The sequence below is a fragment of the Aphelocoma coerulescens genome, chromosome 6 (genome assembly GCF_041296385.1).
Source record: "Aphelocoma coerulescens isolate FSJ_1873_10779 chromosome 6, UR_Acoe_1.0, whole genome shotgun sequence".
In the NCBI taxonomy this organism is placed as follows: domain Eukaryota; kingdom Metazoa; phylum Chordata; class Aves; order Passeriformes; family Corvidae; genus Aphelocoma; species Aphelocoma coerulescens.
Window position 1 is genome coordinate 23,673,580 of NC_091020.1, and position 14,915 is coordinate 23,688,494.

The following is a 14,915-nucleotide window of genomic DNA, read 5'->3' on the forward strand; positions in this document are numbered from 1 at the left end:
ACCTTCTTTAGGGCTCACAAGAATACTAAGCTACAGTATTGAAAACCAAATGGAGATCCATGACAGCACTCCATTAATGTCTGAACAAAGTAACAGCAAGATCCACAAACACGCTTGCTCTAGTGGTGTGGAGATCCTCTTTGTGCCCATGCTTGATTTAACAACCATTTGATATTTTAAGTATGAAATTCAAGTGCTATATCCAGCCTCCTTTAAGACAGCAAGATCTGTGGTGAAGACCATTTCTCATGCTACTTTCTGAATTTGTGCCAGGTAAGTATCCAGTAAGAACAGTAACATTCACAGTGCAAGCATTATGTATAAAACAGCAGCTGGAAGCTTGTTCAGAGATCAACAAAATGAAGCTCCTGCCTTCCAAGTATCTTGTCTTTTTTTTGTAAGTCCATAGAAAAGTCAGAAAGTTCACTTGGATTCTAATTTTTCACTGAAATTCAGAGTATCTGGAATAGAAAGTCCTGTACTTAAAAAAAATATATATACAGCCAAGGTAAACCAAATTGTAGTTTTCCAAACTTAATCTCCATAATGAGCATAAGAACATACAGTGTTAACTTTCACCTTCCTCATCTCCTGCTGAATTTTAGGTAGCAGACAAAAAAGCATGCAGCAGAGATGGGTTACAGGCCTGTGCCAACTATCCTGGAAGGAAATCTGCAGTTCACACATTAAGCAGACAAATTTGTAAAAGGAATACCATTTATTTTCTAAAGAGAAGGAAACACTTTCAAGAGCAGACTCCAGCACTCAACCACATTTTCTGCTTAGCTACAGAGCTCTTGTCTTCTGAGCAGGCTCCAGCACTAGCCAAACACTTTCCTGTTCAATAAAGTAAACAAAACACTCCCTTTTTGCAGGGATGGCCATTCTGTCCCAATACATTTCCCTTACAAAGCACTCTGCTACAATGCAGGACCTTTTCACCTATCAGAAGTAACTTGGAATCCGTAACTAATTGCCTCAAGAACTTACCAAAATATATTAAATTTCTTTTCCTTATATAAATACCCTGTACCAAGTTCAGCTCCATGACAGTTCTCAACTCCTGGCATAGGATGTAAATGTTACTTTGCTTGGTTTAACTAGAGCAAACTCCTCCTTCAACCAAGAAACACCAAAGCATCACCTGCTGTCTTGGAGGACCACAATGCCAGAATGAAGCAGGGGCAACAGCATCAGCTGAAGACACCTAACAGGCAGCCCCTGGTAGCAACCTCATGCAGGCAGGACAACCATCTGTAATTCTAACCAGAATGAATCTAAAATGTTGCAGAAATGGCTGGCCAAAAAAGAAAAAACCAAAACACACACAGACAAACAGTATGTCCCCCCTCCCAAGAAAGGAAATCTACTGAGACTGAGTACTGATAACTGGCCAAAATGAAACAGTCACCGTGGGACGCTAAGAAAATCTGCTCCTAATTTAGAACAAATGAGAATTAGCGCTAGACTAACCCAATCTTCTTCTTTAAGAAGATCACTGAAGTCCAGACAAATTAGAAGTAGTTAAGCATTCAATAGATAACATGTAGGAAGTTACTAGTCAAAATGAAGAGGATTAGGACTAATATGAGAGTTAAAAGGAGGCTAAGAAACTAAAAACTGTAGAGCATCACAGGCAATTTTGAATAAGGAACCTCCAAGCTGTACAGAGAATGATCCTTTTTGAAATCTATTATTACTCTTGAAATTGAAGTTAAATATTCTCATTGGTGGCTAAAAAAACCCCAAGAATTTCTGATGTGCTAATGAAATTAAAGAGGCATCATAAATATATAGGACAAAGCATCTTGAAGATTTGGTAACAGAACTGACATATGATGCATATAAATCAAAAAGTTACATTATTTCCACTATAAATTAGGAACTCGGTAACTGAGAAGAGGGAAAGAGGCCCTGGGATATGTTACTCATTAGATAATGATGGCTCACCCATACGATGTGGCCATGGAAGTGGCAAATACTACTACCAAGAGATTGTATGAAGTAAAAAATTCCAGAAGAGAGGAATTAGGATTACTGCTTTAGTAGAAGGAATCCATGATATATTTCCTGGAATGTTCTATATAGGTCTGGTCATTCATATTTCAGGGAGACTAATCTAATTTTGAAGCTGTTTAAAAAGGTCTACTAAGATGATCAAAAGTTCCAGGAAATGTCTTACAACACAAGGAAAAATAAATTTAAAAAATCTGATTTAGCCTGACCAAATCCAGCTCAGAGCAGACTATGATTGCTCTTCACAAATATCTGCAGATGAACACAGGGGGACATGGAGAGCTATTTAAGCTCAAAGACATTGGCATATGAACAGATGAGAATGAATTAGCCACGAATGGAGTTAAGCAGGAAAATAAGAACTAGGATTCTGACTTTCATAGTAGTCAAATTTGGAATAGCTCTGCAATGGCACAGCAAAGAGAATTCCACTTAGCTACTGCTTTCAGTAGCTTGTAAAAGCTTTAGAGAGTACATTGGCTGCCAATATCAGACTTGAACCCATGCTCCACAAGACCTATTCAGATCCAACACAGAGATGTGTCTTCTCACTGACGGGGCCTTTATCATCTCTGCCTAAATTCTTATTTTAAGGTCAGTGAGATTATAGATATATAGGAATATTTTCTTTTCAGTAAAAAACTTGCAGGGTATTTATGCTTGCTTATAACAACAGCTGTAACAAAGTACTAGAGCAATACACTTCACCGGAGTCATCCTAGTCAAGAGAAGGAAAAACAAAAAGGAAAAAGTTACCAAAAGAAAAGGGAATGTAGATGTTTGTCTTTTTGAATATATTAGCAACAGGAAACAACTTCTGTCATATTTGAAGAGGCTGTTAACATTATTTGGATTTCTTTCTGTTGAGATGCCTCCAAGACTCATCTTCTAAAACAAGATTGATCCACCGTTTCTTGAGACTACACCCCCTTCTCATTGTTCTAATTTGCAGGAGATGAATGATAGCTGGCTGCATTTCTCAATCATGCTAAGAGTTTTGGCATATAAGAAGGAAGGGCATTGAGCAGACCCAATGAACAACCCCCCTGGAGAATCGCCAACATCTTCCTAATAGACAGAATTCAAGGCCAACTATCCATAAACTAAAAGCAACTCCCACATAAACACTGCTCCATTCTGCATTGCTCTCACAATAAATTACAAATGATGTATGCAGAGAGGGAGACTGACTACATTGTATGACGGACTTTCATGATAGACCATTTGTCTCTGAAACAACTAGAGACTGTTCTGGTTGCTGTATGGGCAAACATGGAAACGTTCAGACTCTTTTCTAGTCAGCATATAGTCCAGTCCTAATTAGTATCATGGTTTAGTATAGGTTGGGTTTTTAGGAAAGAGGGCTTCAGCCACGGAAGTGATTCTCTTGCAAAGAGGTGCTTACAGCTTCCTCTATAACCCGACAGAACCAATCAGCTGGCTAGTTTGAATATTGGCAACTTTTTTAAGCCACTTAAGAAGCTTGACACGCCTCTGTGATCCACATTTGAGAACGAACAGAGCCCGGGAAAGCTCTCTTGCTTCCAGCTTTCAGACAGGTAACTGCGAGGGAGGGGGGCTGCGGGCGGCCCAGCGAGGCTGGGCCAGGCCCTCCCGCCACAGCCCTGCTCGCCACAGCCCTGCTCTGTGCAGGCATTGCCCTGCTCCATACAGGCCGGCTCCCGCCACAGCCCTGCTCTGTGCAGGCATTGCCCTGCTCCATACAGGCCGGCTCCCGCCACAGCCCTGCTCTGTGCAGGCATTGCCCTGCTCCATACAGGCCGGCTCCCGCCACAGCCCTGCTCTGTGCAGGCATTGCCCTGCTCCATGCGGGCCGGCTCCCGCCACAGCCCTGCTCTGTGCAGGCATTGCCCTGCTCCATGCGGGCCGGCTCCCGCCACAGCCCTGCTCTGTGCAGGCATTGCCCTGCTCCATACAGGCCGGCTCCCGCCACAGCCCTGCTCTGTGCAGGCATTGCCCTGCTCCATGCGGGCCGGCTCCCGCCACAGCCCTGCTCTGTGCAGGCAGCCCCCTGCTCCATGCGGGCCGGCTCCCGCCACAGCCCTGCTCTGTGCAGGCATTGCCCTGCTCCATGCGGGCCGGCTCCCGCCACAGCCCTGCTCTGTGCCGGCAGCCCCCGCCACAGCCCTGCTCTGTGCAGGCAGCCCCCTGCTCCATGCGGGCCGGCCCTCACCCAGTGAGGCCGAAATTCATCTGAGGCCACTGCCTGGCAAAGATCATGCGACCAAGAGCGAGAGGCAAATTCCAGCTGCGGGGCCCGGGTGAGAGGAATCCTTTTAGCGCTGTAAGATTCTCCAGAACAGATGAAACCTGCAGACATCAATCCTCTCCCAGGTCAGAGGAAAGGGAAAGGTGAAGGCAAGTGAAGAAAACACCATAAAGACACCAAAGTTAGTGAAGAAGGAAGAGCTGAAACCCTGAGGGAGGAGAAGGAGGAGATGCTTCGAGCTTAGAAGCTGAAATTCTGTTGTAAATCTATGGTGGTGACGGACTATGATACATCAGAGTACCTGTTGTAATTTCATGAAGCATGGGGGGGTAGAGCGTTCAAATTACAATTGTGAGCAAAAGTATCTGCGCTGAAATGAGCAAACGACTGTAATTGTGAGCAAAAGTACCTGTGCTGAAATGAGCAAATGTTGAAGTAGCTGTAATTTGATGAGAAGCTTGAACAGAAAGAAATGAAAGTGATGAGGACCCTTGCTCCCAGGGAAGGAGAAGACCTCTGTTGCTAGAGATGAAGATGCTCCCAGAGATAGGTGAAAAGAACCTTTGCTTCTGAACAGCTCAAGTAGCCCAAGATTGAACCCTCGAGGACAGTTGTGGGGAAAGCTGTAAATCGAGGGCAGGGACTTTCACATGCGAGCAGAGAACCAACCCGGGTGGCTGTCTTGCTGCAACACTGAAGCCATAAGAGAACTGTTTCTTGTGGAGATGTCTCCATAGCATGAGCAAGAGAGACACCCCTCCCTAAGTGAACTGAAAAAGATTTTTATAGAGGTGGTAAACTGACTGAAAATCTCAAGGGTTGTCTTTTTACATTGTCAGTGGGAGAAGGGAGAAAGGTGGGGGGTGGAAAGTGTTCTGAAGGTTTAGTCTGACTTTTTTTTCTTTCTTTTAGGTCTGTTAATAAACTTCTTTATATTCTTTTAAGTTTTGTGCCTGCTTTGCTTTTCTCCTAATTCTTATCTCACAGAAGGAAAATAAGTAACTAATAGATATTTTGAACCAAACCACTACACCAAGCAAAGACTGCCATCATCTTTCTACACAGTGTTCTTTCCCGCTATATTTGGGGAAGAAGAACCCCCTCAAATCTGTAAGAATAACTATGTCCTAAGATGGAAGTATCATGAGAGAGTATTCCTACAAACAGAAAAATCCCATGTAGGCACAAAGCCAGCTGACAAAACTCACACCAGAGTTCTGCACTGGCTGGCGTTATCCTAATTCCCTCCCCAGCATCTTTTTCAGATCTGGTTTGCTCCAGCTGCTTCTGAAGAAGATAGGTCCATCTAGACTACAGTTAGAAGAACACACTTATTATTGTTCTGACAACATACAACTGCACTTAAGAACTTCTTCATTCCTTTGTATTATGCCCCTGCAACCTTTCCCATCTCACCATGGGATGAAGAAAACTAAACCAGCATTAGGCCTTTTTGCTGCTTCTAGTCCAAACTGGTTACTCCAGTGGATTCTGCCAAGAGGCTGCATGGCTCCTGCCCACTTCTGTCCTTCCCTCAAAAAGGCTAGAAAGAACCCTTGCTGAGCTTTCTCATTCTTCCTCATTCTCTCCTTTCTGTTGCTCTCGTCAAAATGACTGCACAAGACCCTGTTTTAGCAGTGGGGGAGGGAAAATTAAATCAGATGTTTCTCAATCTTTAGTACAGAGGAGGACTAGAAGCAGCTAGAGTGCAAAATTATGATCAATCTTTTGTTTCCAAGCAAAATCATTGTGGAAAAGTAAAATAATTTAAAACTATAAGTCATCGTGCCTGCTTCTGAACCCTTTGCCATCCCAGCTAACAAATCTGGCTGTGCACGCGCAGCGGCAAATAGGCTGAGCACCCATTGGTTAATGGGACCATGGACCTTGCACATCAAAGAGAAAAAAAATGAATTTTAATGCAGTTTTTAGAAATACTTGTCATTGTTTCAGCATTGCCATTTAGTGAATGGGACCGATTTCTCTCTCAGTAGGGGATGATATTTTAATGATGTAACAATGTACTTCCCAGAAGAAAGACAAGCCTCATGAGGCAGATTAAAACTAAGAATATTCAGATCCCATTAAAATCAGACAGTTTCAAGCCATTTCTAAAATTAATTTTGTTTAATGATAAAATGGGTTATCTTAACAGGTGGCTAGCCAATTGTAAAATTAACCAAAACATGGTCAGAAGCACAAGGGTAGCTATTAGAAGAACTGGTTTCTTTGTATTCTGCCTTCTATTATCAGTGTACCATAGGACCCTACACAAATTCCTCCAGTCCATGACCCCCGGCAAATTTCTGTGCTTCAGCTTTCTCTTTCTGCAAGCAGGGGTAGCATTTGTCCAACACCAGAGTTCCCCAGGGCCTCAAAAAAGTGGCATTAGAAAGCTCTGTTGTTTAGTAAGAAGGAAATATTTAATGCAATTCCCAGGATGTTTATTTTCAACCATTTCTGTGGTATCAAGAAGTTTTTTCACAGCACTAATCAGTAGCCTGTTAGGGAAACAGCTTCATGTTTGATTGCTTATTAATTGTATTTTGAGCACTTACTCTTTAGCTGCAGCCACTGGACTCTGCTATGCTACAATTAATTTTCAGCTTCCACAGCTGAACACACAGTGAATTCAGCCCTTCTGTGCAAAATCACTTAAAATGTATAAAGAATATGCCTTGTTGAGCACCTCCTGAATTGTGTAAGGAGGAAATGAAGAAGACTGAAGAAAATACTCAGTATTGGAAACACCAATTAAGGCTGCTCCTGAGGACAGTTAAATATTACACAAATCTCACCAGCATGCATGGAGTTTGAGATGACACGATATAAGCAGACAAAAAAGTGAGAAAACAGCTTATTCCATCTGCACTGATGAATTTAGCATGAAAATTTTTATACAAAACATCAAGTTGCTCAGTTTGCTGTTTTAAATATGACATGATCATTTATACCCTAAATACTGTTGCAGTAATCACTGAGAAAATGAATATGACAAGAATATATGACAATCTGTATAGATGAAAAAAAGTTAGTGGAATCCTTAGACACAATAGTTAGTGAGAATTCCTAATTTCCAGGTATAAATTACTCTCCTTGTAACAGAAAATAAGTACCTTTCATTAACATGTTTTATCATACAAACAAACTACCAACACAGTAAAATCCATAGAAAACAAAATAATGACATTCACTTGACAAACATATCCATTCAACATTTGTATGTCAGGAAATACTTTCTGATTCCCACTTAAAATGATTTTAGAGTATGAATTTTAAATGAGACCAGACCAGGAAGTTTCCTCTACCATTTAACTTTTTGTCTCAAGTCATTCTTTCTGCTACCTCAGTAGCTGCTAGAACTGAAAATAAAGAAGAAAACAATATAACTTTATATTTTCATCTCATTTGTGGCCCAGACATTTTCCACTGGCCAACCACAGATGACCATTTGATTTTTTTCTTCATCAGGCACCTCTTAAAGAAGTGATCTCTGAACGCTGTGCATTCCTACCTTACCTCTAGAGGTGATACACAGCTATGGAATAATTTTATTTTCTTCCTCTAAAATCCTCATTACCTTTTTGTATATCACAAACCATTACAGGATACCGAGAATGTTGAGGCCACCACACATCTTTTATCTTCCAAAGATTATTTAGGAAGCCCTTTGCCTAACCAAACTTTGTGGTTAGAACAGTCTGCTTTATCTTACTAATGAGAATGATAATTTAGTACCAAATACTCATGAGGAATTATAGCTCTGCTGACTGGCAAATAATTTGCCAAGGCAGATTAGTTTAGCTGCATAAAATAAATATCCACCTGCACATACTAGCACTAATCAGGGCGTGAAATTAAACTTTTTATTCAGTGGGAAATAACTGCTGCAAGGCGGCGATTTAGTCTGAGAAGCAAATATTAAGGTCAGCCTATTCTCTCTGATGTTTATAGTACATATTACAGCGTGGAAAGCATGGTGCAACAAATTTGGCTTTTTAAGTCTATGAAACAAAATACTTCAGTGATGCGATAGCAAATTTGCCATTTGCTTTTCTAATTGCATACATTTAATGGAGCAAAGTGGCTGAAATGAAACATTACCAGAGACGTGAGGGTGAAGTTACTGAAGTACCAAAGGCCTGCACCAAGTGCAGAAAAATATGCAGCATGAAGTTTGGTGTAGAAGAAAATTAATCAGCATTTTCTATACAATATACTAGTCCCAACAAATACCCAAAATAACAGGATGCTATTTCAGTACCACTGGAAAAACTGGTAAGTGTATGTTTAATATTCAAGCAGGATTTGCAACCCCACATTTAGGAGGCAACACTGCTATCCCAGCTTACAAAATTATTCTCACTGCTTTCATGACATCCTTGCTTTGGATACCCAGGAATCTCTGCTACAATGTCCAGGACACAAATATATTACCAGGAAGACTGCAAGGTTCTCAAAGATTTTTTTTTTTAAATAGCTAACAAATAACAGGTCTTAAAAATCCTGGTCCTACTGACACCATAAATGACATAGGTTCAGGCAAGCAGAGCCTCTTTTAAAGTATAAGCCTTTGTCCATCTGTTCCATATATATACACACACAGCAGGAAGGAAAATTCCAACTTTATTACCCTTCAGCCTTCAATTACACTGACTATTCTTTACTATATTACCTGCCAGTTATGTGGGAGCTCCTACAAACATGCAAATATAAAAATTATTGAACTTCAGAGTTTTCCCCTCATTAAAAAATAACAACCCACAATCAAAAAAAATCCTTAACCACAAGAAATGCCCCCAAAAAATAACAAAAAAAAAAAACCCAAAAAACTCCAAAAAACAAACAAAACAAAAAAACCAAACAACAACCCACAGATGCATCTTAAAACACAACTAGAAGGCTCTGGTTCTTCTGCGAAACTGGAAGGCCCATCAGCAGCCCCTAGAATCCTATCATCCAAAACCAAAAGGAAAATGTTATTTTGGGGGGTGAAACAGAAAAAAAACCATGAAGAACCCTCAGACGGACTTCTTCCTACTCATGAGCCAGGAAATTAAATGAATTATTGCAAATTAATTAATTCATAAAAACTGAGAAAGTGAAACAATGTTAAGTATCAAGCGTTTGCCTCTCAAATGGTCCTAGATGGGAGCTCAAACTGGTCAGGTACTGTTCCAAGCACTGCTAATTAAACACAACTGAAGTTGTCACTAGTCCATTCAAGAAAACAGATGTTGCTTCATAGAGCTTTGATATTTTTCTTAAATACCTTTCAAAATGAGGAACAAAAAATATGAACTCTTATAAAAAGGGCTTTATTGTATTTTTATAGCATATTACATACCTTGTAACAATCATTCTGTTAAGTGTGAATGTCAGTTTTATTTTCTGTCCCTTTTTTCCTGGCTATTTACAAGCTTTGTAAGAATCATTCCTTAATTAAGTCTAAACATAGTTTTATATAAATGGATTCCTGGAATTAAAAACGTTCAGACTTAAGAAATGATTGTCACAGAGACTGTAACAGGCCGTAAAAAAGAATGCCACTTTAAACAAAGATTTCTCATTTTAATTAAAAAGATAATCATCAGAACATTCGTATACTTAACAGAACCATTTGAAGCTACTTTGAAAAAATATCTACTATTCTATGCAGGCTTATGTAGTTTATATGACATTTAATCAAAGTCTCAGTTGAGCCTATCACACTCATACTTTAAATACTGTATCTACAGTTTCAAATACTTATTCGAACATGAAAGTTACTTATTGAGCACCTCGACTTCTTGTTCTTTTGTAAATGACTATGACTACGGAAATCCCATATTCCTGAATGCATAAAAGCAGAGCTCTGTAAGGCAAGGGGTTTTGGGTGGGACTTTTGTGTGCATTTTTTTAGGTTAATAGGCACGTTCACCTCTCTCTTTAGCTTGTGCATCAGTCTCTTACACACTGTACTTTATAAAGAGCGTAGTTTCATCAGTAATACTGTACAAAAAAGAAAAGAGGCTGAAGTGAACTAAGACAGGTTCTGCTCTGGTAAAATCCTTGCTGTAGGTGCAGAACACTTGACATAATTTAAAAGATTGTATTTTAAATCTACGAACTGTCTTCCATTCAAAAAAAAAAAACAAAACCAAAACCACCAAAACTTTTGAAAGATGACGTGAGGAACACATGATACAATACACTCGTTCACCAGAAAAAACAGTCTTCCCTGGTGAGCAGTTGCATTGTATTGTGTAGTGTGATTACACAGCAATTTAATATCAGGAATAAATTAGGTCTTATTAAGACACAGAGGTAAACTGAGTAAGCAAATAAAATTGAATAAATTACTTAAACCTTAAAGTATTAGATTATAGATATTGTACCTGACCACAGATAACCAGGAAAGTGGTAGCAGATATCAGTTAAATGCAATACTGCTTCATTGGCAAGTAATCCAGGCAACACCAGCCAGTGAGAAGGCAGGTGCCTTCTACTCCCATCAAAAAGTTGCACAGACATGAACATACAGAAAAACAACAGAGTACTCTTTGTCTTTTAAAGCATCAAATACAGATGCTTTAAAGCAAAATAATTTCATTCGTAATATTAGCACTGGATGAAGCTCCCCCACGACATTTTTCTGTTAGGAGTTGGACATTAAAACGAAAATCAATTCACCAGGTCCATCTTGCCTGATACCCTGTGATTCAAGAGCTGCTCAAAGTCCATGTCGAAAGTTAAGTACTGACATTTTTAAGTGGAAAAAAGTATTATTTTCTAGAGAAGCACAAACATACTACCACCTAGAGGGTTGCTTTTCAATATGAAATGAAACCTACTCCAAACACTTTTCAAAACCAAAACTGTCTCTCCTGCCTTTGATAATAGGCCTCATACCTCCAAAATGTATTTGAATATTTACCTACAATGCTCCTTGGGAAGCTCTCAGGGAAAATCAATAATTAGTAGCAAAGCTCACCTCAAGCCAAACTGTGAGCCACCTGATAAGGGAGATGCAAATGAAGCATAGCACACACTGAGATGGACAAGGTAATCACTGTGAATGATTCAGCATCAGCTGAGAGGATGCACGAGCTGGTCTGCTACCTCTGCATGGACAACTGTACCAGTGCCCTTACTGCAGTGCCTGAGCACTGAGTGCTACAAGGCAGAGAAAGGACATTTCCTAGGAGGGCCAAGATGATACTTGCAACTGATACCTTATGTATCCTGAAGTATCCGTCTGTGCCACCCTTCCGGCAACACCAGAAGACCCCACCAAGTCTGACAAACACTTTTACTTCATCAGCAGAATGAAAGTAAGAGCCACGTTCTGGACCGATGTGTGCTAAAGAAAAAGCCTGAGATGTGCTTAACAAAAGCTTTGCTTACTCTACTCTCAACCTGTAAGCAAAAATACCCTAACAAGTTCAGAGTGGACAGAGGGAAGCCACATCTTTCACTGCATGTTTTACAAGCATTTTGCATGCAAGAGACATTTTAATAAAACATGAAAGAATGTGGGTTAGCTTTTAGCTCTCAGTGAAGCCTGGTCTTGATAATTCTTCCCTTTATCTGGTGCTCTCAACAGATGCATCTCCCAGAAGTGCATCTTCTTCTCATGCTCATGCCTCTCCCCAGTGCCAGGGAGCTCTACTGTTTGAGTGGGACACTGCCAGCTGCAGGATGGACAGGGATTCCTTCCCTCAGCCTCCAGGCCCAATCTTACAGATGATCTCAAACAGCCTGGACTAAGCCCCTGAATGAAAATCTTAGCACAGGGGGTGAAAAAAGTAATGTATGAGAAGTCAACATAGCATGTTCACAATGCTGTCTGGCAGCAGACAAGAATGTTTCAGCAGAAACTTTTCGGGATGTGAAACTCGCTATCTAGAGGCAGGTTGTAATTACCAAGCTTGGCCAAGCACAAGTGCAGCAGGATCTGGGACACTCCTTTGGCCAATCCCACACCAAAGAGGGCCATTCATTATTGCTAATTGCTACCTTGTCTATTTAGGTGTCCATAGCATTTTTCCACTTCACTGAGCTGAGACTCCATAAATCTGACAAACTTGGAGATTACTAGCAAATGGGTCAAAAAGTCTCAAGAGAGAAACAAGTTCTTCCAGATTAGAAAACAAAAGCCAAACAAATGTTTCAAAGCTCAATTAGAAATTAAAATTTGCAACCAGTGTTTCCTCAGTTTCATTTTGGGCATATGTTCTGAAGATTTAATAGAATTCCTTCTTCCTGATGAGCTCAAATTTAATTCTGTGCTACTAGAAGCACTAATCCAAAACAAACTTTTAGCAAGTGTTGTCAGTCATTTAAATTATATCCTTAGGGAAAGAACAGTTTGGGGCACCTGAAATTTACATTCAATTTAGTTGGCAACACTTTGTTTTCATTTCTAAATCTTACATTTCTGGCCAAAAGCTTAGAAATAGCAACAAATGAAGAAACAGAGAATGAAGCTACATTCAAGTGCATACATTTAAATGCACAGTGCCTCAGATCTATGGAAATTAGCCACATTTGAAGAGCATCTTGGATGCACGTACTGTTTTCCATACCAAAGGTGAACTCACAAACCTAAACAATGTACGTGCTCCCCGCAGTCACTATCACTGATATACTGCTGCAGCAGCAGGTGAAACACTCAAGTGCCAGTACTTAGAGATCTCGCAGTAGAATGGGAGGAGAAACAAAATTACAGAGGGATAGTGAGCAGTACAGAAGGATAGTCTAAGGTGCACAAATAAAGAGAAAAAGCCGAAGAATTACATGCGCAAAGCCTGACGGTGCCTGTGGGCCCTTCTGCCAGGTCCTACCTCACTCCAGTTTAACTTCTCCCGCTCCCAGGTGGCACCTGCAGCCCCCTCCCTCTCTTCCCAATGCTCCCTTTTCCCGGATCTGGGGACCCCGCTCAGTGCCCTCCCCGCAGGCAGGACGCCCCCTCCCTGGGCCCCGCTCACCACCTTCCCCCGCCCGCCAGCCCGGCGCCCCCCGGCCCGGCCCGGCCCGGCCCGGCCCAGCCCCGAGGCCCGGGTCCCCTTCCCCACTGCCCCCCGCTCCATCTCGCCCGCCCCCCCCCCCCCCGCAGCCCCTCCACAGACAGAGGTGCCCACCCTCCCCCGCCGCCTCCGCCAACCCCCGCGGCCCCTCACCATGAACTTGAGCGCCTTCTCCTGCAGGACGGCTTCGGCCGGGTCCATCGTCCTGCGGGGCCGGGCCGGGGCCGCCCCCCCGCTCAGTGAAGGCCGCAGCGAGCGCAGACGGGAACCTGCGCTGCCCCGCGCCCCCCCACCTCGCCCCGCCGCCCTCACGGCGCATGCGCGGCTCCGCAGGCCCACGGGAAATGGAGTCCCCGACCGCATCCCTGGCAAGGGCCCTACTTGCCAGTTAAAACTACAAGTCCCGGCAGGTGTCGGAGCCGGGGGCACGCTGGGAGCCGGCTGGCACATGCGTTGTGTCTGTGCAGGGGGCCGACGGGAGTTGTAGTAGCGTGGGGCCGTGACGGTGCGAGGTGCGGGCAGGGGTGGGATGGACACGGCCTCTGTGGGCAGGCGAGGGAGGGAGATGAGGAGGCGCATCCCACAGGTGCCGTGTGGGCGGTGTCCAGCTCCAGACCTTCCCTGGGGTGGAAGGTACGGCTGGCTCCTGAGTCACGGCCCCGCGCTCTCAAATGCCCCTCCCCAGGAGGGCTCGGCTGCTCCCACGCTTTGCTGCGGTTGTGCTCCGTGCTCCCGCACTGTGGTGTTCGAGCCGATAGTTGCTGGGATACCTAAACGGAGCCCCGTGCACTGGCGCACCCCTCCGTGCGGGGGTGCCAAAATTATCCATTGACTTCGAAGTCACCAGTCCGAAGGCCCACATGGGATGTGAAACAGGAAAATTTGCATCACTGGGATGGATCAAGTAGGCTGACATCATTCTTGAGAGATGTTTGTTCAAAGCCATCCTGTGCATAAAAAGCCTCCCGTGGTGCTTTGGTGCCCTTTTTTCTAATAATGCTTCTAGATCAATTTTCCCTGAAAATTGGACCAAGTTTTCTTTGCTGTACTGAGCAGCAAAGAGAAAAAAGAATTTATCAGCGCTCCTTGACTAGCAACTGCACACAGACTGGAGAATATTTACCATAACCCCTCTGTTCCTCTTTTGCACACCCTACAAGACCAGCTCACTTGGCAGCCATTGCTTCTAATCCTCTTGTTTATTAAATTTGTCTCATCTCTTTCCAGTTTTCCTACATTTTGCACAGTGCCCAAAAACTGAAGCCACCTCATATGGAGCAACAGAGAGGAATTACTTCCTGAGGTTTTAATACCAACTATAAGACCCTGATAAGTTTTTACTTCGTTACAGCAAACACAACAGTGATTTCTAGCCGGTTTGTCATCTAGTAAAACACTCAGGTTCTTTTCCTTGCTGCATTTATATATTTGGCCCTGCATTTTAATTGAGATACCCTGAATTTCTTCCTATTCAAATGTAAAGAAGCCAGGCACAGACATCAGCACTTGCTTGCTCACTCAAACTCATTCTTTTCATTCCTGTGTTTGACACAGGAACAAAAGTGAAGCTTCAAGCAGGTACAAAACCGGTATCTCCTGAGTACCAGTCCCCTCCCTCATTTTCTCTAAACATTCCATCTCCTCCAGATATTCAGACAAGA

The 14,915-nt window shown here is 42.5% G+C and overlaps 1 protein-coding gene across 3 annotated transcripts in view; it reads right to left on the reverse strand.

Annotated features, from left to right (window-relative positions):
- The window catches only part of BTRC (beta-transducin repeat containing E3 ubiquitin protein ligase), a 120,900-nt gene extending 107,363 nt beyond the window's left edge, over positions 1-13,537 (reverse strand). For 2 of the 3 annotated variants that reach the window (XM_069019878.1, XM_069019877.1), the window contains exon 1: positions 13,408-13,537. In XM_069019878.1, coding sequence (XP_068875979.1) covers positions 13,408-13,455 — 48 coding nt within the window. In that variant the 5' untranslated portion in view covers positions 13,456-13,537. The remainder of the gene's footprint in view (positions 1-13,407) is intronic. The other variant, XM_069019879.1, reaches the window with a different exon arrangement.
- Between the last annotated feature and the right edge of the window lie 1,378 nt (positions 13,538-14,915).